The 22198-nt window shown below is 41.4% G+C and overlaps 2 protein-coding genes across 9 annotated transcripts in view; one reads left to right on the forward strand and one right to left on the reverse strand.

Moving 5' to 3' along the window:
• Nucleotides 1-1269: 1269 nt before the first annotated feature.
• Nucleotides 1270-9565, reverse strand: EXTL2 (exostosin like glycosyltransferase 2). Of its 8 annotated transcripts, XM_056355343.1 has the most exons (6): nucleotides 9187-9565; nucleotides 7563-7632; nucleotides 6981-7127; nucleotides 5931-6358; nucleotides 4466-4536; nucleotides 1270-3874 (listed from the first exon to the last, which is right to left on the reverse strand). In XM_056355343.1, exons 4-6 carry the CDS (start codon nucleotides 6322-6324, stop codon nucleotides 3383-3385), a joined length of 957 nt encoding a protein of 318 aa, XP_056211318.1. In that variant the 5' UTR covers nucleotides 6325-6358; nucleotides 6981-7127; nucleotides 7563-7632; nucleotides 9187-9565; the 3' UTR covers nucleotides 1270-3382. The 8 variants fall into 8 exon arrangements, 7 of the variants coding, with proteins under 7 accessions (XP_056211318.1, XP_056211316.1, XP_056211314.1 ...); XM_056355341.1 differs by lacking the exon at nucleotides 6981-7127 and having other exon boundaries at nucleotides 9282-9565; XM_056355339.1 differs by lacking the exon at nucleotides 6981-7127 and having other exon boundaries at nucleotides 9270-9565.
• Nucleotides 9566-9862: 297 nt separating this feature from the next.
• The window catches only part of SLC30A7 (solute carrier family 30 member 7), a 33930-nt gene continuing 21594 nt past the window's right edge, over nucleotides 9863-22198 (forward strand). The window contains exons 1-5 of the mRNA XM_056355323.1: nucleotides 9863-10075; nucleotides 10232-10333; nucleotides 18709-18822; nucleotides 20138-20225; nucleotides 21941-22067. Coding sequence (XP_056211298.1) covers nucleotides 9996-10075; nucleotides 10232-10333; nucleotides 18709-18822; nucleotides 20138-20225; nucleotides 21941-22067 — 511 coding nt within the window. The 5' untranslated portion in view covers nucleotides 9863-9995. The remainder of the gene's footprint in view (nucleotides 10076-10231; nucleotides 10334-18708; nucleotides 18823-20137; nucleotides 20226-21940; nucleotides 22068-22198) is intronic.

Genomic DNA, 22198 nt, shown 5'->3' on the forward strand with positions numbered 1-22198 from the left:
AGTATCAATGTATTTTCTCCAGAACCGAAGTTTTTTAAGACGTCTTTTTTTACTCTTAACTTTCACTACAGTTCAATGCAACACACGTTTCTGAGATTGGGCGGCATTCTGCTTGAGGGGAGTTTGTATGAACATACTCAAATTAGCTTTAACAAAACTATATTGGGTAAAAGAAGTAAAGATGGAGCAGTGTAACAGACTAGCTATCCAGTATCTAGAATCCCTAGATACATAGTTTGTGTTAAAGCCTATTACTTGTTAAGGCATCTAGCAAGGCTGGTGAATCTAGGAGGCAAACACGACTAGAAACTGAAGATCCACTGACAAATGTTGTTTCTGACCACTTGTAAACCTTTTCCAAAATGACAAGTATTGTTTTGGTTTCATACAAGTTATTTGTGGCAATTAGCTACAGCCATTGTAAGCACAGAAAATAAAATCTTTTTCTTCTTCCCTGTAAAAATATGTACAAAATAACCTCCATGTTTTCAGTTCCAGTATTCTCACAGCTTTTAGTACAAGTATCTAATGAATTTCACCTTGTAAAATGCTAGCTTTAACAATGTTTTCAACTCATACAATTTTTTTTAATTATAAATATTTCCAATTACTATTTTTAAAATGTGATGATACAAAATATCAAGGCTACAGTGACATCTTGTGGCATTTTTTAACTAGGTAAAGAAGCAATTTTCTTGTAGTCCTGTTGCATCATTTTACGACTATATCCTGATTTTTTCAACAAGAATTTTTAAAAAACATATCTTTTTAGATACCATTTTAAAAATCCTGTCTTGCATAAATATTAATTTCTACAGAATATTCAGAGGTGGTGATGAATCTGTTTAGAAGCCAAAATATTTCCAAATGACATCTACATAATCTCTTAGAAGAAATCATTGCATATATTTGTTAAAATATACATGCTCAGTAATATATTTCATCCAAGAATCTTATGCACTTATATAACCATCAAGGGATAAAAAGTTGCCAGCCTTTAAAAAATAAAACCCTTTTTGTTCCTAAGCACAATGAATTATGGCTAGAGCTGAAGCCTTATATTTGCATATTTTTTTGTATCTAAGCTTAAGGTTGTGGTTTTGATGGCTTTTTTACCTCATGAGTGGGTCTTACCTAAAATAAGTGACTGTATGTGCCAACAAGTACTTTTTTTAAAAAAAGTGAAATCTTGGTGCTGTTCATGTGTATGCAAACTGTAAGCTTACTTTAGACATCTAACACTGAAAAACTTGGTTAATAATCTGAAAATACATACATCACAAATATGTTTTATATATTTTGACAATGGTACAAATTAAATTCACCAGTATAAGAAAAGTTTGTTCTATTGTTTTTTTCACTGATACAGAAGAACAAAACCCAAACCAACCCCTTCCCCCAACAAAGAACCCAATACTACGATTTGGCTGAGTTGACAATTCATTTCACATTTTAGAAGTAAGGTACACAACATCTGAAGTCTTCACAATTCTTGTTGATACTGCACAGAACAGAAATTACAGACCAGTAAGTAAATGAAATGCAGTAAACTACCACTAAGAAAGTTGCATTTCTGGAAAGATCATAGACCTGTTTGTATATTGCTTACCACTACAGCACAATAATTAAAATCTACTTTTCACTATAACAACAAAACTAAGCAGACTTTACATTGCCATGTTAAGATTTTGCCCTTTAAATCTCACAAAAGTACCAGGAAGACTTCACTGAGCAGAAACTAAAACCTTTAACACTGATAGAACAAGGCAAAAGAATCTTCTGTTCCCCCAAAGAAACACAAAGACACCCAGAATCAGCCCTGCTGTAAAAACTTGTCACATTTGTAAACCACTTTTTGTTCAGCTAACTTATTAGAAAAAATTACAAAATTATACACCATCTGTGCAGATGCTATTTGTGTACTAGGTATTAGCTGTTATTGATTGTCCATAGATAACTATGAACTGATAGTAAGAATCAATTAAAAGCTGATGCAGGTGAAACTATATCTACCTTGGATACCACATTTGATTCCTCTCTGTGATCCAGGAAAATCACTGTCTTTTGTTCTTTCCTCCATACCACAAAAGTTCTGTAACTGAACTGGAAAAGGTTGGTCCTGTCTATGTTAAAACAATGTTTCCAGAACTATAGCACCCCAAAATCTAACAAAAGCTGTTAATAATAGCTCTATTTCTTGCTATGGATGAAGCCAGGGAATTTGAAGACTGGTAATAGTCCAGTCTTGTCAAATACACTGTACCTTAAAATACTTTTTTTTACTCATTCATCGCACATTTTAATTGTTGTCATAGCCACCAAAAATCGAGATGAAAGAAACAACAAAGTAAATACTCATTTGAAAGGGCTGTTAAAAAAACAGTAGACCTGTAATATTATAAAAGGTACGCTCTGTAATACATGTAAAACAACTTGCTCTTATTAGGAATTGTAAATAAAACTTTTTTTAAAAGTGAGGATTTTCTTGGGCCCATTTTTTAACAATGTATTTTTACATTTTACAATTTATGTTACAATTTAACAATGCAAAGTATCAAAATAAAATCAAGTACTGAAGAAAGCCTTAGAAATATCCCATCCATTTCTTCTGGCTGCTTAGGTAAGTTTCATATTTCATGTGCTCATGTTTCTTACATTTCCAACTGCTAGCTTTTACCTTTCAGCTGCTTGCAGCATTTCAGCAACTCTAGGCAAATTAACAGGAAAAAAAAGCCACAGGAGAGATCACTTTCCACCGTCTCAGCAGTAGCAGATACTGTACGCAATGGTTTTAGGACTATGTGAGATGAAGGTGAGCTACTCTTTTCTGGCTTGCTTTCATAGCAGCTTCAGGAACATCTCAGAATACAGAATAGCTTATATACAAACTTCAAAGGGGTTTTGTACAGGAGTCGAGAAGCCTGGCCAACAGTTTACTGTAGCCCTTCTCCAGTTTCACCAGGAACTTGGTGAGAGGAGGGAGAAGGCAAGGAAGCATCTCAACATAACTATCATAACTAGACCTCATTTGACTAGACACACAGATTTTAAAAAAAAATCAAAACATAAGCACTGAAGGGTAGGAGGGCACTTCTGCTGCCACGTTTCTGAAAAACTGGCCTAATTAACTGTAATAGCTTTTCAGGTTTTAAGGAAAGAGGATTATTTTATCACAGCTAAACGTCAGTATATATCGTTTAAGTTTTCTCAAAACTTACCTCAGAGAATTAGTAAGAAAGGGGGAAAAAATACATAAAAAGCCATACAGGAAAAATTCAGAGGCTACAAATAAGACCAAGATGCAGTAATTACACCTTCTCTCCTTCAACTCAGTATAGTTTACCGAGTACTATTAAACATCTAACCCCTTAAATTCATTGGCTTACATTTTATTTTTGTGATTGGCATAATTAGGAAAACCAAACTGAGAAATCATGATATTAGAATATTTTAAAGGCATGCCATCGTAAATATTAACCAGTTTATTTACACAGTAAGATCTCTGTAACAAATGCTCTGCTCGGTGCCACATTCCAGAATAGCCACTGTTAGTGTCTTTTTCTAAATTTCTTACATCAACAGGCTTCACAAACACTCCCGAAGGCTTTCCAGTATGCTTGGCTACCAGAAAATTCATGGCAATATCATCACAATTTTGAGTTTCATCTATTAAGGCATAAACAGCTTCTGGCTGTCTTTGAAAATCTTCTAAATATCCACTATGGAAAAATGCTGCACCAATAAGAACCATAGAATACTGATCTCCATTTCCAAATCCAGGGTTCTGCAATTCGAAGCTGCCATAGCTGTATACACCCGAAGGAGTAGAAATGTGCTTTCTAGGAACAAATCCCACTATATGCTCTGGAAATTGCTGAAAGAAAAAAAAATATTAAAAAAATCAAAATGAAGCCGACACTCTGAAACGTATGTTAAGTATTTTCATAAGAGAGATTTACTCTTTTTTTAAATAAGAGGAGTACAAGATTATTGCCAGGGAAGAATGAAATTATTGGCATATGGTCCTATGATCTGCCTAAATGTTGCAATTAAATACAGTTTACAAAACTGACACAATATGCCTCATTCCACATCACGTAGTGCCAAGAAACATCTATCCACAATTTGCAGCTGTATATTTGGCATGCAAAATAACTTTACAGATAATTTCTCTCAGGGAGAAAAAACCCACCCACTTTTTTTGTGCAACCTACTATTGTTTTAAATAAATTCAGCAGTCAGCAACTTCAGTGTTCAAAGATTTGAAAGTTATAGATTACAGGTATAGTTACCATTGAAGAATGTTTTTGCAATTTCTACTATTCAATGTTTCAATCCTTGTAAAATCTAATCTTATAGCTAGAAAAATCAATGGTAAAACATTATGATACAGTATTACTCTAATTAAAACCATTATTCTCAATTGTAACTCACAAATACTGCCTGCCAAGGTGCAAAACATTACCTGCCAAACAGAAAAGGCAAAAGCAAGGTCGTGAGCACTGACCAGCGTATCATCATCCATCATTAAAACAGCTGAAAGGAAGAAAAAAAAAAAACCCAACTAAAAAACTTTTAACTTATCAAAAGATTAAATACATGAGCACATTATGCAGCACCATATTTGACAAATTAGCTGTGAAACTTCTATAACCATTAAACTGGGTTGTAGAACTGAATTGTAACTCCTTGAAAGTAGATGGAGAAAACATACTTAGGTTTCAAAGCTTTGTGGTAAGTGACAGCAAATCTAAATTTTAGATTATTTGCCAGGCTGTAACAAAACTCAGCAACCTTTGATCATCTGTAGCACAGCTGAAGAGATATGTGTTGGAAAACTTGGGAGTGTTTGGCAAAGCAACTTAACATTCTACTAATCTTGTGTAAAAATATAACTAGAAGAGTTAGATACTATTCTTTAGCGTATGAGATTTATAAGGGATTCTTAGTATAAAATGTTATCCACCTCCTAACTACTTGCAAGTTCTAAGTAAGCAAGCTTAATAAATTGCACAGGCAACATTCAATATGATTAACTACAGAAGCAAGAATCTTTGCCTTAAATTTCAGGCAAAAGACTTATCGGCAAGTGGAAAAGGAAAGATGTTCTTAGATCAGAACTCCAAATGCATTAAAGCTTTTTAAGTTTACAGTCAGCATAAATCCTATTACAGTAAATAAAACACCTGCGAAGTTGATGTTTCCAGTGTCTTCCTGGAAGTCATGGGTTTTGAGTAGCAAGGCATGTTAGGAAGGGGGCAGCAAGTAGAATTACCTTTACTAATCATGAGTAAGGTCAGGTCTGTAATGCAACATATGGGGTTTTTTTCCACTTGAAACAAACAGGATTTATTGTTGTACTTCTCCTGGAAAGACCTTAGGAAGAATATTTAGATGAATAGCCAAAAGACTGGGGAAAATACTCTTAAATTAAAAGGATGCATAATTTGTGATAGAAAGCCAGACAGCTAGGGAGGGAAGTTTCTCTGAAGAGTAGAACACGCTTAAGAACTTAGTTTTAAAAAAGAATGGATTAAATCAAATCTTACCAGATGACTTAAATCCAGATTAACACAGAGACTCAGCAGATACATGCACTATGAATTTCAGTTTATACTGTAAAGGGAAGAGGGGCTGAGCTACCTACGTCTGCCTGACAAAGGAAATGGAGAACACAGCTGCAACAGCCCACAAAATGCATTTGACCTCCCTCTCTTTTTCCTTACTTTTCCTTGACAGCCTGCTGGTGGCAGCGCTGGTGTGCATCTGAGATCGTAACATAAGTCTCTTCTCCAATACCCACATTCTATTAAGTGGCCCAACAGATCCATGGATTTATTACATTGTATAGCTCAAACCATCTCTCTTTTAGCATTCAGATTTTAAGTGTGAAAATAGTATTACTAGTAGTGATATGAACTGCTGATTACCTTTTGTTTCCAGCTCAGGGAAATTCTGGAGTCTGTTCCTCATGCGATTGACAGTTTGAACTTTAAAGACAACAGGGACAGGATGAGGCCCCAGGGAATTCCACATTTCCTCTGGTATCTTCTCACCGATGTTGTTCCACACAACAATTACTTTATGTAGGTGGGGGATGGCTTGATAATGATTTAAAAGCTTTAGCAGTAAGTCAGTTCTATTATATGTTTGCATAATAAGAGTAAATGAATCCAAGGCAGACTGACTCTGGGTTTTTGGTTCCCTTCTCAAATTGGGCATTTTGTCATCTTTGATGTTGGGAAGCAAAGCTGTTAAAGCACCTGCCACAAGAAGCAAGACAATGATCACCACAGAAGTGAAGCGTAGTAGGCGGACTCCCATAACTCTTCCTGGAAGCTTACAGAAGTGAAAATACCTTTAAAACAAGTAACAGGAAAGGAAAACTCATTAATCCCATGTATCTCCCTTGAACAAAACTCCCACAATATTAAGTAGGCTTTTGTTTTAAGTAAATAAATAAGGAGGATTTTAGAACATGAGCCAATTACTTTCAACTAACAAGACAGGTACTTCTGGTACTCTGTTTCTGTTTACTTGCTTTTCACGTTTTTTTGTTAATTTTGAATTTCACTGTTTTGTGAAAATGAACCTAGGGTAATTCTTCAGATTGTTCATCATCTCTTATTTTCTCAGTACTGCATTTCTGATTGAACATTTACATACCTCACCAAACCCATTCAGCTGAAATTAGAAAGTAAATTTGCACAGAGATTCAGCGTTTTCAGCATTGCAGCAACTCTGTCTTAGCTGGGAATCAAAAGGGAGAGAAGGTGCCTCCTCAAGAGGCCTGGCAGAAAGAAGGAAGTAAAATGCTCTTTCTTTTCCCATTCCTGTGCACAGAAGGAACAATCTTTATCACTGATTTGCTGGACATTTTGTCAACAGTTTGTATTTCTGCTCAATAATACTTATTAATGCAGAAAATACGATTCTGTTCATACCAACTGAGGCTAACAGGTAGAGCAAAAGAAACATACCAAATGGAGTAATGCAGGAATGCAACAACAGCAGCTGGTCTGCTAAACCTTGACCTCAGCAGGAACTGGAGATGTCAGATGCTAGGTGCAATGTATCAGCTAACTGGGGGTGCAGCCTCAGTGTAAGGCAGGGCTTTCTGGATCCTCCTGGTTTTGGAACAAAACAGCAGCTCTTAAAAAGCAGCTCCTACAAAGGAAGCCCCAATATTCATGCCTCTTAGATAGCAGTCCCAGTTCTCCAGACACACATTGTAAACTCAGCAGGATCCAGCAGCCACTGCATTCCATAGTTTGTCCCTCAAATGCGTCATCTGCATCTGTTCTTCCTCCTTTACTGGCAAGATTGGTATGAATTGAATCTATACATATTACTCAGCATTACTCCATCAGTAATTTCTAGGCCTCAGCAGGAAATTCTGATCAAAATAAATTATCCAGGACAGCCCCATCAATTACAATTTTTGAGAGAGTATCAGTGTCTTTTTTCACAGAAGTTTTGATCATTTTTTTTCCAATGTGCACAATACCGTGCTCAAAAACATGAACATAAATTATTTTAGTTTAAAAAAACTCTCCACTTACCTCATTGTTGCCAAGCGAGATTGTTTTTCCCCCCTTGTTTTTACAGGACAGTTGTGTGTCAACTTTGAATCTGTTGGAAATTAAAGCAGCTCTGTGACTGAAGATGAACAGTTACCCCACATGCTACGCAGCATTCTTTTACAAGAAAATGTTCCTCTCAATTACTGATGTACGTATGCATTCATGGCAATTATCCGATCCCTCTTCCTATTGCTCAGTTGAATAATTATCTCTGCCTTTCAATGAACACTTCAGAAAGAAGTTATTACACCAATTGGATAGAAAGAAAAGCATGGCACATTTTTCTGCTTGTAAAATTGTTGCTTTTGTGCCAATGCATGTCTATGTGATCCATCCTTAGGGTCAACTACAGAGATACAAGCAGGTCTCCAGAACCTCATAGTCTGTTCCTTTGTTCACCAGGCACCAATAAAATACACATTTGGTTACCACAGTCAGGCAAGTAGTCCCAATAAATAATTTCCTTTTCTGGCTCATCCCCTTCATGCTCTCCTTCCACTAAGCTCACCAGTTGTGTTAGAAGTTTAAGACACAGAATTTTGTTCTCCCATCTGGTTTAGCAGAAGGGAAAGCAAATATGAGCGTAAGCACAAGATGTCCTGCACAAGATGAAGGACAGCAGCTTAAGAAACCTGTGTCTGTTACGGACTCTAGGTTGCTGGAAGGATTTTTGTTCTTTTAAAACTAGTTGAACAAGGAAAGGGAGTTTTTATTTTTCATTTAGGAATGGTACTATGAAAGCTTAGAGAACAAGAATTTGTTGATCTCGTTGAATAATTGAAAGTTCCTAAGAGTGGTTTGTTTAGGTTATAAAAACTTGGTTCTTAAAAGTACAGACTTGCCATTTTGTGTGTATGCCAACCTGAATATGTCCACACATACAGTCTTCCCAAATCTGCATCCCAATTTTACCACTGCCTTATTTTGTGAGGCTAGAGAGGTCAGCAAAACTATTTCCAGAAGCTAATCGCTTGGTTTGGTTGCTTCATTTTATAGGTGTAAGCAATCGTGCCTAACTTCTAAAAATAATTAGTAGTGGCTACTCAGCATTTCTGAGGTCCACCGTATCTTGGTCATATGAGCTTTTAAAAAGTTGAACCTTAGATTCTCTTTCCTCAATTGCAACCTGGTCACAACAATACTTACCAACACTACTGTAACGATTAATTGGCTAAAATTTAAAAGCCTACTTAGGATGAAAATAGAAATGTTCTGTGTGGTAATGACACTTCCCGGCTTGCCATGCATTCTTGTGTTTACTCAGTTGCATACGGTAGACTGTAATGATGCACAAGGATGGTATTATTAGATATTCCCTAATTAAAATAACTGTCTAAATAAAGTCTTTACAATTCGCATCGTGGCACTTTCCAGTAAGAAAGCGATGATCGGTTTTGCAAATTAAGTTGAGACTGCAACGCAGAGCGGGCCTCTTCAAAAATGTACAGTATCCCCTGTAGAGAACACCTCCTCAAAACGGAGCTAACAGAAATAAGACCCCTGCGTCAAAACCGGGTTTCTTAACCCTCACTCCGAGAAAACACTTGAACAGGACCCGCTCTCTCCGTGGGCAGCCCCCCGCAACAGCATTACAGACAGTTACCGGCAGCACAAGCGGGCGGCTCGCCCCGGCGGGCAAAGCGCGCCGCCCCCGCAACCGCACGGCCCGGCCGCCCCCTCACGCACGGTTCCGCTCACGTCCAGGCGGGCGCCGGTGCTGCCGCTTGCTTCCCCAGCGGTGAGCGCTGCCGGCGGCGCGGCACGGCAGTGCAAGGCAGGGCAGGGCAGGGGAGGTGCCGGCCCGGCACCCCGCGGCTCGGCCCGCCCGCGCAGGCCGCTGCGGTGACTCAGGGGCGGCGCGGGCGACACCACCGCAACGCTACGGCGGCGCCGCCGTACCCCGCTTCCTGTGGGGCGGCCCTCCGCTTCCTCCCGGCAGGCCCCGGTTTGTAGTTCGGGGCCCCGCCGCGGGCAGGGAGCTCGCCCCCACCCGCCCGCCCGGCTCACACAGCTGCCCGCAGCGCGACGTTACGCCGCAGCCTGGGGCCGACCGCGGGGGGCCGGGCCGCCGCCCCAGCCCCGTGCCCGGGGCTGCCGCGGCAGCCGCTGCGGGAGTATCGGGCATCGCGGGCGGACGGCGGGCGAGCACCGGCACGGGACGGCGGGGGATTCGCGTGCTGGGGCTGGGCTCGGCGTTTTCCCCGGCAGCGCGCGCTGTGCCCCGCGCCCCGGCAGCCCCGGCCCCTCCCGCTGCGCGCCCCCGCCGCCTGCTCGTGCCGCCGCGGCGCGCAGGCGCGTGGAGGGAGGCCGGAAGTGTGACGGGCGCGTGGGCCGGCGGCGGGGGGAGCCTTCCCGCTCCGCGCCGCCCCGACTGCCTGCCCCGCCGGCCGGGCACGCCGCGGCCCCGGCAAGATGTTGCCCCTCTCCATCAAGGACGACGAGTACAAGCCGCCCAAGTTCAACCTGCTCAGGAAGGTGTCGGGCTGGTTCAGGTGAGCGGGACGGGACGGGCACCGCGGGGCCCGCGGCCGGGGCCCGCGGAGGGGCTGGGGTAGGCCGAGCCCGGGGCCGCCCGGGGAGCGGTCTGCCCTTCGCCGCTGCCCCCGCTGTGCCGGCGGCGGGTGACCCGCTGTGTGCTCCGTGCGCAGGTCCATCCTGGCGGACAAGACCTCCCGCAACCTCTTCTTCTTCCTCTGCCTCAACCTGTCGTTCGCCTTTGTGGAGCTGCTCTACGGCATCTGGAGTAACAGGTACCGGCGCGGGGCGGCCGGCGGGGCGGGCGCGACGCCCGGCGCGCAGGAAGCGGCGCCTCCGCCGAGGCCAGTGCCACGTCTCCCTCTCGGCGGGGCCGTGCGGCGGGGCCGGGCCTGGGCCGCCGTCCGGAGCGGCCGGCCCGCAGGGCGCTGGGGGCTGCTGGGGGGCTCCCCCCGGCCGGGAGCGTTGTCGGGGGCAGCCACCGGCCTCGCCGTTTGGAGCCGGTGTGCGGGCGGCCGCGCTGCTGGGCTCCTCGCTGAGGAGGGAGCCCGGCCTCGGCACCAGGTACGGAGCCCGGCGGCGGTAGCCCTTTCGTGCCTGCCGCTCGCCACGGAGATCCGTTGTCGGGGAATGTGGCTTCTTTTGGAAGTTGGTAGCTGGATGGCAAAAACCAGCACTGCACCAAACGTCTCTGCCTGAGACACGGGAATTAACGCATCCTGCTGTAGCTAAGTGGCACTTCATATAGCACATACATTCACAGAGCTGATAACAGCAGGAGGAACTGGACTAAATTTCTACTGAAAAATCTGTAGTAACATGTAAGCAGAAATGCAAACCAGCTTCGGTGCTGATGTATGGTGTACAGGTAGAGAACAAACAGTAGAGGTACTGTCTCCATCGTGCTTCATTCTTGGTATTTTTATGTTGGTTTATGGTGGCACTTCAGTCTCTCTGTCAATAGTGAAATCCAAAGGGGACTGGCATGGAAATGTCACTTAGGCCCAACAGTGTGTGCTTCCACATGGAACTTAAGTAGTCCTTATCAAACACTGTAGCATGGATTACTGGGACTCTTAATCAAGTATCTTGAGTGAACACAGCAGTGCAGATTTGGAAACAGTTGCGTCCTAATATTTGTCAAGTTTTTCTGAGTGTCTCAAACTGTACTATGAAATCCTTAACCTTGATTACAGTAATTGCTACTGTAGCACCAGTGAGAACACACATCTATCTATCTCGGGCACAGACTGTCTTGGCAATGTGCAGACCATCTTGGATGTGCTTGGTTTTGACTTTGTTGATTTACTTTGCAATTCTGTGAGGGTTATTTTATGTGTAGTCTGTCTGTTCCAGTATGGATATTTTTTTAATAGCGCAGAAGATACAAATATTTTTCTCAATAGTTCAGGTTTAAAGAGCTTTATGTTCATTTGAGTTTGTTCTGATGTTATTCTTTATAAGCTTTTTTTTTTTTTGGCTAGTGTGATGTCATGGTTTAACTCCAGCTGGTAACTAAGTACCATGCAGCTGCTCACTCACTCCCCCCCTACCCAGAGGAATGGGGAGGAGAATTGCAAAGGAATGTAAAATTCAAGGGTCCAGATAAGAATGATTTAATAATTGAAATAAATAAACCAATAATAAAAGTTATATTATTATTGGAAAGGAGGGGGAAGGGGAGAGGAAGGGAGAAAAGGAAACAAGTGATGCGCAATACAGTTCCGCACCACCTGCTGACCCCATGCCCAGCCAGTCCCCAGGCAGTGATCCGCGGGCCCCAGCCACCCACACCCCTCAGTTTATATGCGGAGTGTGACATTCCATGGCATGAGGTACCCTTCAGGTAGTTCAGGACAGCTGACCTGGCTGTGTCCCCTCCTCATTTCTTATGCCACTCCAGCCTTCTCGCTGGCAGGGCCTGAGAAACTAGAGAGTCCTTGACTTAGTATAAACACTACCCAGCGACAACTAAGAATATCAGTGTGTTATCAACATTGTTCTCACACCAAGTCTAAACACAGCACTGCACCAGCTACTAAGAAGAAAATTAAACTCTGTCCCAGCCAAAACTAGGACAGTATCCAGCCTTTATTCCATACCATTTCAGTCACGCTACGTTTTCCAATACATTGCCATCTTTCCTGTCTTTTAACATAAACACACAGATATAATTCCCTTAGTCTGTGGACCATCTCTCTAAAGTCTGTTGAGTTCATTTACTCCATGGCATTGGGCTCCACCTTTTATAACAGTCTTTCAAGGCAGGGAAGATGGTATTAGGTATTGGGTTGTTGCATCTTGAAGCCAGTTCTGCTTCTGTTATGGCTGTGCTGATCTGGGTTCACCAAAGTCATTCATGGTGTGGCAATCTGAAAGGAGTCAGGTTTGGATCTTCAAATCCAAAGTGGTAGAGATGGGCACCACAAGGTGCCCAGTGTATTAATAGGCATACAGAAGTGATATTATACAATATTATGTAACAATTAACATCACACAATTCAATTCATTGGCTTTTTTCACCCAAAATCAAATCCCCTTGAGGCATACATGGAAATTCCTCATCCTCCCACATTACCCACCAAGTGCTTCCAGATCTTTGAGCAAAAGTAGTCCCATGAATGGGTTTGCCTTTGTCTGAGGCAGAAATGACCCAGACTGTTTTACCAAGCCTATTTTTAAGGTGCATTACCAGAACTTTATCCCCTTCTACAGTATGTAAAAGCTTTGACTGGGCAGGGCTAGGCTGGCAGATCCTCTGGTGTTGACTAACCAGGTGGCCTTTGCTAAATGTGTATCCCAATGTGTGAAAGTTCTGCCGCCCATTGCTTTCAGTATAGTCTTTTAATAGTCCCATTACATTGTTCAGTTTTCTCAGAAGCTGGTGCATGATAGGGGGATATGATATACCCACTTAATGCCATGCTCTTTGCCCCAAGTGTCTATGAGGTTGTTTTAGAAATTAGTTCCATTGTCTGATTCAGTTCTTTCTGGGGTGCCATGTTGCCGTAAGACTTGTCTTTCAAGGCCCAGGATAGCATTTTGGGCAGTGGCATGGGGCACAGGATATGTTTCCTGTTTCCATCCATTGTAAACATGTGGCGCTTGCCTTGGCTGATGCATGAGAGTGTAATCTGCCAAGCTTCCCCTTTAGCCATCATCCTCCGTACCAAAGAGGCTTTGACTGCTTGGTTTGCTTAGTTGCAGTGCATGTTTCACATTCGTGAATCACCTGTGCAGTAGTGTCCACAATTAAGTCCACCCCTTGATCCTGGGCCTGTCTATATGTTGCATCTCTTCCTTGATGGCCTGAAGTGTCATGGGCCCACTGAACTATAAATAAGTCACCTTTATGTTGCCAATCCAAATCTACCTGAGCCACTTCAATCTTGGCTGCTTGATCTACCTGCTGGTTGTTTAGATGTTCTTCAGTGGCTCGACTCTTGGGTGTGTGAGCATTCTACATGATGCACTTTTATAGCCAGGTCCTCTACCCGGGCAGCGATATCTTGCCATAATGTAGTAGTCCAGATGGGTTTACCTCTGCGCTGCCGATTACTCTGCTTCCGTTGCTGCAGCCAGCCCCACAAAGCATTTGCCACCTTCTATAAGTCAGTATAGAGGTAAAGTATCGGCCATCTTTCTTGTGCAGCAATGTCTAAAGCCAGGAGGATAGCTCGCACCTCTGCAAACTGACTCGATTCACCTTTTCCTTCAGCAGTTTCTGTGACTTGTTGTAGAGGACTCCATACAGCTGCCTTCTACCTCCATGTACAGTATGGCAGGACCCATCAGTAAATGAGGCACATTGCTTCTCATGTTTCAGTAGTTCATTATACAGTGGGGCTTCTTCAGCATGTGTCACCTCTTTCTCTGGGAACATTCCAAATTCTTTACCTTCTGGCCAGGCAATAATCACTTCCAAGATTCCTGGATGACTGGGATTCCCTGTTCAAGCTTGCTGTGTAATCAGCACGACCCGCTTACTCCATGTAGCATCGGTTGCGTGATGTGTAGAGGAAACCCTCCCTTTAAACATCCAGCCCAGCACTGGCAACCGGGGCACCAGAAGGAGCTGCGCTTCAGTACCAATCACTTCCAAAGCAGCTCGAACCCCTTCGTAAGCTGCCAGTATCTCTTTTTCAGTTGGTGTGTAGTGGGCCTCTGATCCTCTATATCCCCAACTCCAAAAGCCCAAGGGTCAACCTTGAGTCTCTAATGGTGCTCTCTCCCAGAGGCTCCAGGTAGGGCCGTTCTCCCTGGCTGTGGTGTAGAGCTCATTCTTTACATTTTGCCCAGTCTGAACTGGCCAAAGGCCTACTACCGCTTGAACTATCTCCCGTTTAATTTGTTCAAAGGGCTGTCATTGCTCAGGGCCCCATTTAAAGTCATTCTTCTTTTGAGTCTGGTGATAAAGAGGGCTTACAATCGTAATGTAGTTTGGAATATATATTCTCTAAAAACCCACAACCCCTAAGAAAGCCTGAGTTTGTTTCTTATTAGTTGGTGGAGACATAGTTGTTATCTTGTTTGTCGCATACATTTGGATCTCATGACGTCTGTCTTGCCATTTTATTCCCAAAACTGGATCTCCTGCGTGGGTCCCTTGACTTTACTTTGTTTTATGGCAAAACCAGCTTTCAGAAGGATTTGGATTATTTTCTCCCCTTTCTCAAAAACTTCTGCTGCAATAGCCTCATATGATGATGTCATCAATGTATTGCTGATGTTCTGGAGCTTCACCCTGCTCCAGTGCAGCCTGGATCAGTCCACGGCCGGTGGTAGGGCTGTGTTTCCACCCGTGGAGCAGTCAATTCCAGGTGTATTGAATGCCTGTCCAAGTGAAAGCAAACTGTGGCCTGCACTCTGCAGCCAAAGGGATCGAGAAAAATGTGTTTTGCGGTATCAGTGGTGGCATATCAATTGGCTGCCTTTGATTTTGGTTCATATTGAAGTTCTAGCATGTCTGGTACGGCAGCACTCAATGGTGGCGTGACTTCATTCAGGCCACAGTAGTCCACTGTTAGTCTTCACTTTCCATTAGACTTTCACACTGGCCATATGGGGCTATTAAAGGGTGAACAGGTCCTGCTGATCACTCCTTGGCTCTCTAGTTGGCAAATCAACTTGTGGATGGGAATCAGGGAGTCTTGGTTGGTGCGGTATTGCCGCTGGTGCACCACTGTAGTAGCAATCGGTGCCTGTTGCTCTTTGACATTCAGTGACCCCACTACAGAAGGGTCTTCTGAAAGGCCAGGCAAAGTAGACAGCTGCTTCATTTCTTCTGTTTCCAAGGCAGCTATACCAAAAGCCCACCAATACCCTTTTGGATCCTTGAAATATCCTCTCCTGAGGCAGGCTGTGCCAACGATACGTGCAGCCTCTGGGCCAGTCACAATGGATGTTTTTGCCACTCATTCCCAGTCAAGCTTATTTCAGCCTGCGATACAGTTAGCTGTCAAGATCCACCTGTCACTCCAGAAAATACTAATCTGTCCTGCACAGGGTACCCTATGGTGTGTCTTTCCTATATTCTCCCTCCCAAACAGAAGGGTGCCCACAGTTTATAGTTGATGTACAGGTCCATACAGATGGGGAATAGGATATGTCCTCATCAAGTCACTGGACCAGTCTCTCCACAGCTGAGATGATGGAGGTAGAGATGCTATCTTCACAGTCCTGGAGATGGTGAACCACTTCATCCACTGTTGGTGGTGGGTCATCTCTCCAGCCATTATTGCCGATGGGTTGGCATATGACGATGGTGTGCTCTGTACAAATTTCCACAGCATGGGTTGTGTGCCTAGGACTTTGTTGATATCTGTGGGTGACTGTGGATTGTCCTGGTCATAAAAAAATCATCTCTTTCATGGCTAATTCCCTCAGGTACTGGATACCTTTCTCTTTTGCAGTCCACTTGCCTGGGCAACATTTTATATCCTACTTGAAGGGGATACCTTTCTTTAACACTTGACAGGAGTTGCCTTCAGAGCTGAGGACTTGGGTTCCTTTTCCAATTGCCTTGTTAATGCCCCCTTCTTTAGAAAGTAATCCCAGTTGCTTGGCTTCCCTACCCTCTAATTCTCACTTTTAGCCCCACTATCCCAGCATCGAAGCAGCTAGGTGACGTGTTCATCTGATTGATGGGCATAATCTTGTTACTCATCCCACAGTTCTTTCAGGGATAGTGATCGAGAGGTTACCTCTTGTTCTGCAGCTTCATCTTGTTCCTGTGATGGCCATGCTTCATTCTCCTTTACTAAACCAGATGCTCTCTGTTAACAATTTTTCTTCTGTGTAAGGGCAACTTTGTCTTTAACTTCAGTGTGAAAATGTGGCTGTTCTCTAGAGTTTGTTACTACAAGTAATTGCCTGGGTTTTGGTTTTTTTTCCAGTTTCTTAGAACTGAGTTGTGCATGTAATTGTTCTTAGACAACCAAATTATTTGGAAAATGGAACTTTTTGGACAACTGTAATAATAAATGCTCTCAGTACTTCTGTATTAAATGTCTTTTCAAATATGAAGCAATTTTTGTGTTTTGATGCACGTACTTCTTTGCAGACTTAAGAACCTGTTTATGATTATTAATTTAGTAAAGCTTGGCACTGTTGTGTGTGGTGTTAAATCCAGTTTACATACAGCCTACAAACTGAGTGCTACTGACTGGATAACTTGTGAACTAAGTTCAATTGCTTTGAACTTTGTAGGGTAGAACAGCGTGCAAAACTTTTCCTGTGTTTGTCAATCAAGATTGTAGTTGCGCATTGGTCGTTGAAATAAACCATGTAAGAAGCTGTCTTTGAGCTTCTGCTTCCTTCAGCTTCTACATCAAAGGGGAGTGTGTGCATTCTAGTCAGTGTCTTGCACTAGGACTAGTAAGTTTTACAAGCAGTGGCTCATCATTGTTTTAATATCACTCTTACATTTTTGAGCTGGAATTGGCTTGGATCCATTCAGCTGAAAGTGCAGATGGAGCAAGTATTTGCTTGCTTTTGTTTCTGTGTGGACATATTTCAGTCAAACTGGAAGAGTAACGGTGATCACCAGCAAAAGGAGTGAATGATTGTTATCTTTACACATAGCAAAATGAAAAAGCAGCCATCCGTAGCAACTTAGCACTCTTATCCACATTTTTATTTTTTAAAATTGTTGATAGAGCTCTGTGCTCTTGAGAGTACTATTGTTGCTTCCTTTGATTTAGTGTAGCTTCACCACAGTGTGTTAACCTTGGATATGTGTCATCGCAGTAGAGATCAGGATGCTGGAAACCTTGCTTTTAGCTGTGAAATTGGGTAATTACTTATACCTCTCTCTGTTACTATAACATCTGTCTGTTACAGTTAGAAGAACAAGATGCATCTTAGATAAGTTCTATACCTGTTTATGATTCAGGCTAAAACACTGGCTGAAGGTCTGTGATTGGAAATCTAGAGACTGAGCAGCAGTAAATTAAAAAGAACGCAGGTGTGCTGCTTTGGCAATGCAGTCAGGGACTGGCTTCTCTGCTCAGGTAAAATGTAAACACAGATGTTAGCATAAAAGATGGCTTTTGGGAAAGGTACACAGTAGTCAAAAGTACTTAATGAGTATATTGCTTGCTGTCCTGCTTTTATTTCAGGCAAAAGATGATATGATCTTAGAATTCCCTCTGTACTAAACCTCACATTTTTTCAGCCTGCCCTACTCATAGAGTTGCTGCAGCATGAATGAATATCAAAGACAAATTATCATCTGATGATGCGTTGTGAAGTAAGATGCTTGAGAGGAAAACTGCTATGCTGAAGTAGACTTCAGAGTCTTAAAAAGTCAAAAAAGAGTGTTAGACATAGTGAACTAAAATTCTAAATGGAAGGCTGCAGTTTTCACAGGCCTAGAAGATTTTGTCACAGGCATGTTTGTCAAAATTCTATGAAACTTTGATTGGTGGGGTTTTTTTACTGCAGACATTAAAGAATTTTTGACCAGTTTTCCCTGTGTGTGAAAACTCTTCCAAAGTATTAAGTTTTAAAATGGATTTGATAACACTGCTTTTTTAAATGCTTAGAGCAATCAGTATGGTGGTATTGGTAGTCTTCAGCAGAACAGTTTTAGTATTATTGTACTAGTTAACCTATATGTACAGTGTATGATAGACACTCAGAAACAGTATCTTTGAACCCAGTTTTCTTTTTTTAGCTATTAACTCTTTTACAAACTTAGGTGGGGTCATTGTTTAAATGCAGCTTGTGGGTATACACTTCTCTAGATGATTTTTCTCATATGGTCAAACTGTAAATTGAATTATGACAACACATACCTGCCACTAGAATTATGTTGGTGAGAGATGCGGCTGTGGGTATATCTGCTCCAGGGACTTAGGTTTGTGTCAGGGGAAACCACCCTCCACTACCACCAAAATCATATGCTAGCAGGACTTTTTGCCAAGCCCTCTTCCAAAGTGCCTTCCCTAAGCTGACAAAAGGAATTTTGTCATCATATTTGTATTGGTGATGTAGTATGGGTTTCTCCTCTATGCTAGCAAAATCATGCCTGAAGCTTAGACACACAGTATATTCTGCTAGTGTGTAAAAGAGTAAATGCTGATTTTTTTCATACTGAATATGTAGCGTATGGACCATAACTTTTTTTTTTCTGTGTGTTCTTTTCCAGTTTAGGTCTAATATCAGATTCTTTTCATATGTTTTTTGACTGTACTGCTCTACTGGCTGGATTAGCAGCATCAGTTATTTCAAAATGGAGGTCAAATGATGCTTTCTCGTATGGGTAAGAAACTTCAGGCTTTTACCTTATTGTATTATAGGAAGTTATTAGCTTCTAAGATCTCTGTGATCATACTAGTAGAAACAAGTTACACAGCAGAAAGTTGTCTTGTGTTGTCATGTGTTAATGGCACTAGTGAAGTAAGAGCATCATGGGTTCATCCTCACAGTGCAGTGTGTCACAGGGAATCTTGGACTGCTGGTACCCCATGCCGCCTTTGGAACAGAAAGTTATAACTGAAAGGATCTAAGTCTCAGTGATGCTGCACCTGAGATGGTAAACCATGCTTCTCAGAACCAGCAGGATGCAACAGCTGTGCCTACCATTAGTACAGATCCCCAAGGCTGAGGTATGACATCCCATACCGCCCTTCTTGGATATAGCTGCTGCTGCTGGTTCTGCTTCAAGGGCACTTGGTTCCACTGCATGTTGCAGTTGTGCCCTATAAAATAACAGTAGTGATACAATATTATTAATTGGTGATACTGATTAATTAACAGCAAATGAGCTTTAACATGAGTTACTGCATTCCCTATAGCATTACTGACCTGAATGTCAGCATTTAGCTGTCTTGCCTGAGCATGGATCGTGTAGTTTGAAACTTAAGGCACTGTTTAATTAAGGTGGAAACTCCAGTGTGCCTAGAAATCAATTTGGGAAGAATTGATTGTACCATGAACTAATTGCAGTGAAAGCAGTTTTGTGTTAATTACTGCTCTGCACTTAAACAGCTGGTGTTCCATTTATTAGAGAACAGCCTGAATTTATTAAGTCTGATGTGTAAGTCTGATATTTGCCACGTTGGAATTACATGTTACTCAAACCTGGCTGTTTTTTATTGGGAAAATTTAGTGTCAGAAATAATTAATTCCTACTTAAAACTTGTATTAAAAATCCCCCTACTAGAGAGGGAGCAGTTTAATGTATGGCTGTTTGATATTAAACAGAACTTTACATCAGCAGACTTCAGTTATGTCTTACATGCTTATCTTACTTCGTGTCTTCCAAGTACGTGTTTATACCATAACTTCCAATAGAGATGATCTTAAATGGGAAGATTTTGACATATTGAAAGTTTTTGTTCATCTAGATCAGGTAATGGCTGATATGCATCAGTTAATTATATACAAAATACAGCATGGTACATTTCATACACTTACCTGTAGTTTAGGTACTGCATCTGCCATTTACCAAACCCCTGTGTCATACAAATGTTTGAGAACTAGAAAATTGTACTCCAGTCTCTAAATTCTGCTTTTCATTTTCAGCATTAAAGTAGAGGTGGTAATACCTGCTATTGCTTTTTTGTTTTTTGCAGGTATGTTCGAGCAGAAGTACTTGCTGGTTTTGTAAATGGTTTATTCCTCATCTTTACAGCGTTCTTCATTTTTTCTGAAGGTGTTGAGGTATGTTATGAAATCAATTGCACTATCATTTTTCACATTTCTATTTGTAGGGCATATTTAATGGTGATAAAATTAGGGAAATGTAATTGAAAAAGCTATTATGTTTGTAATTGATTAAAAATCTGTGTATTGAACAAAGAATAAAACCTTCTGAAGTTGTTTTGTGACACAGAAACACACTTTTTTCAGTTTATTTGTACTAGCTTCTTAAATAGTGTATTTTGATTGTGCATAAATATTCTGTGAGATTTACACTGGCCTTTTTTCAGCCAGTTAAGTATGTTATAGGAAGATCTTTACTTCTCATTGTTGAGGGACAAATGACACCAAGAAAGAAAGGCCAAAACTAGTCATTCAGAGGAGAGAAGTTAGTCATAAGTCACATTCTGTGAAGAAGTTGGACTAACTCAATAAAGAAAGAGCATTATCTTCCAAATCTTGAAGTCTGATATAAATGGCAAGTAGTAGTAGCTTTAATATTTACAAGGGCACCTTTCTTTCATTTTTTTACGAAATGGTTCAGAGATAATTTCAGTATTAAAATTTAGACATCTAAGGTGTCTGCACTGAAGTGAGGATTAAGAGTAAAATTGATAATTGATTCTGATCAGCTTGCATTAATGCTTTTTCTTTTTCGTGGGAGATACACTATACATTTGTTAAGGCTTCTGGTTCAGAATACATTCTAGTGTTGTTTTTTTAAATTAATAGAGAACTGGAAAGAGCTTTCAAGAACATATCCTCTATGTAGATAAGCCTGTAAATACTTCAAAATCAGTACAAACTGGGCTAAAATGGCCTCAAAGCTTGGGAAAACTTAACTCCAAATCTAGAAACAGCAATAAGACTTAGTAGAAAAATTAAAAACTACTACAGGAAGGGTTAAGGGTAATGTTGAAACAGCATTCTTTTCCTGCTGATCTTAGTTCTCATGCTAAGTATTCCCTTTGCTTGTGATGATGACTCCTTTTCTCTCTGTCACTTCAAAATTTTACATCTGCTGAAAGTTTCATTGGCTTGCTATTGCCTGTACCTTTCATCCCGGTGGACAGACAGTGAATGTTTCTCTGCCCTGTCAACAGTAATTTACACTCTTTAACACTTAGCTTCAGATGCAAATTGTGTTAGGCTTATAATGTCTCCTTGAAGAAAAACTTCCCACGAAAAGGAGGGTAAAAAGAGTTAAACAAAAAACCACATGAGATTTTAGAAGTTTTTAAAAAAATGCCACAATTTATTCCCAGTCTTCATGTCATTCCCTTTGTCCTCTCACCCTTCTAAGGAAAAAGGCAGAAATGGCATTCTGGGCTCTTAGAAGTTTGTTTTGGATGACTTGGGCAATCCATAAACTACGATAGACATGAATGGTTTGGTATGGTGTTGAGCCACATCCCACAGCATAATGAAATCTTACGATAAAAGTTAGCTAGAGTATCAGCATGTTCTACTACACTTTCACAGCTTTCATAATGAAACTTCAGCTTCAGACAGTAAGAATTTTTCTGTATACCATCCCAAAAATTGAAAGTCCTGAGTAATTTCTAATTATGTCTTTATATATGCCTGTTTGTTTGTGTGAGAATGCTCCTGTATATAAGCAGTTTTTTCAGTGTCTTTTGATACTATAAAGAGATTGTAAAACTCTTCATTTTACAGTTGCTTCTTGGTTTGTTGTTTGGGGATTTTTTTTGTTCTTTTATTTTTTTTTTTTTTAGAGAGCACTTGAGCCTCCTGACGTGCATCATGAGAGACTTCTTCCTGTTTCTATATTAGGATTCATTGTAAATCTTATAGGAATATTTGTTTTTCAACATGGAGGTCATGGGCATTCACATGGCTCTGGTAGGATGTTTATATTTTTCAGTATTGTTTCCTGTCCTGGCGCCCTGTGTTCCAGGACCTTACAATCCTCCAAAGAGAACCCCAGTATTAAATTTTAACATCTTTTTAGTGGCAATCCTAGCCAAATGTGT

Source organism: Falco biarmicus, chromosome 11 (assembly GCF_023638135.1).
Source record: "Falco biarmicus isolate bFalBia1 chromosome 11, bFalBia1.pri, whole genome shotgun sequence".
NCBI classification, from domain to species: domain Eukaryota; kingdom Metazoa; phylum Chordata; class Aves; order Falconiformes; family Falconidae; genus Falco; species Falco biarmicus.

Bases quoted from the DNA above. Each gene is read 5' to 3' on its own strand.
- EXTL2 (XM_056355341.1), bottom strand. The intron at 4,537-5,930 runs GTAATCAGCAGT...TCTTCCTTTCAG, and splicing joins CCCTGAGCTGGAAACAAAAG to CTGTTTTAATGATGGATGAT. The intron at 3,875-4,465 runs GTAATGTTTTGC...TTTTTCTTTCAG, and splicing joins TTGCCTTTTCTGTTTGGCAG to CAATTTCCAGAGCATATAGT.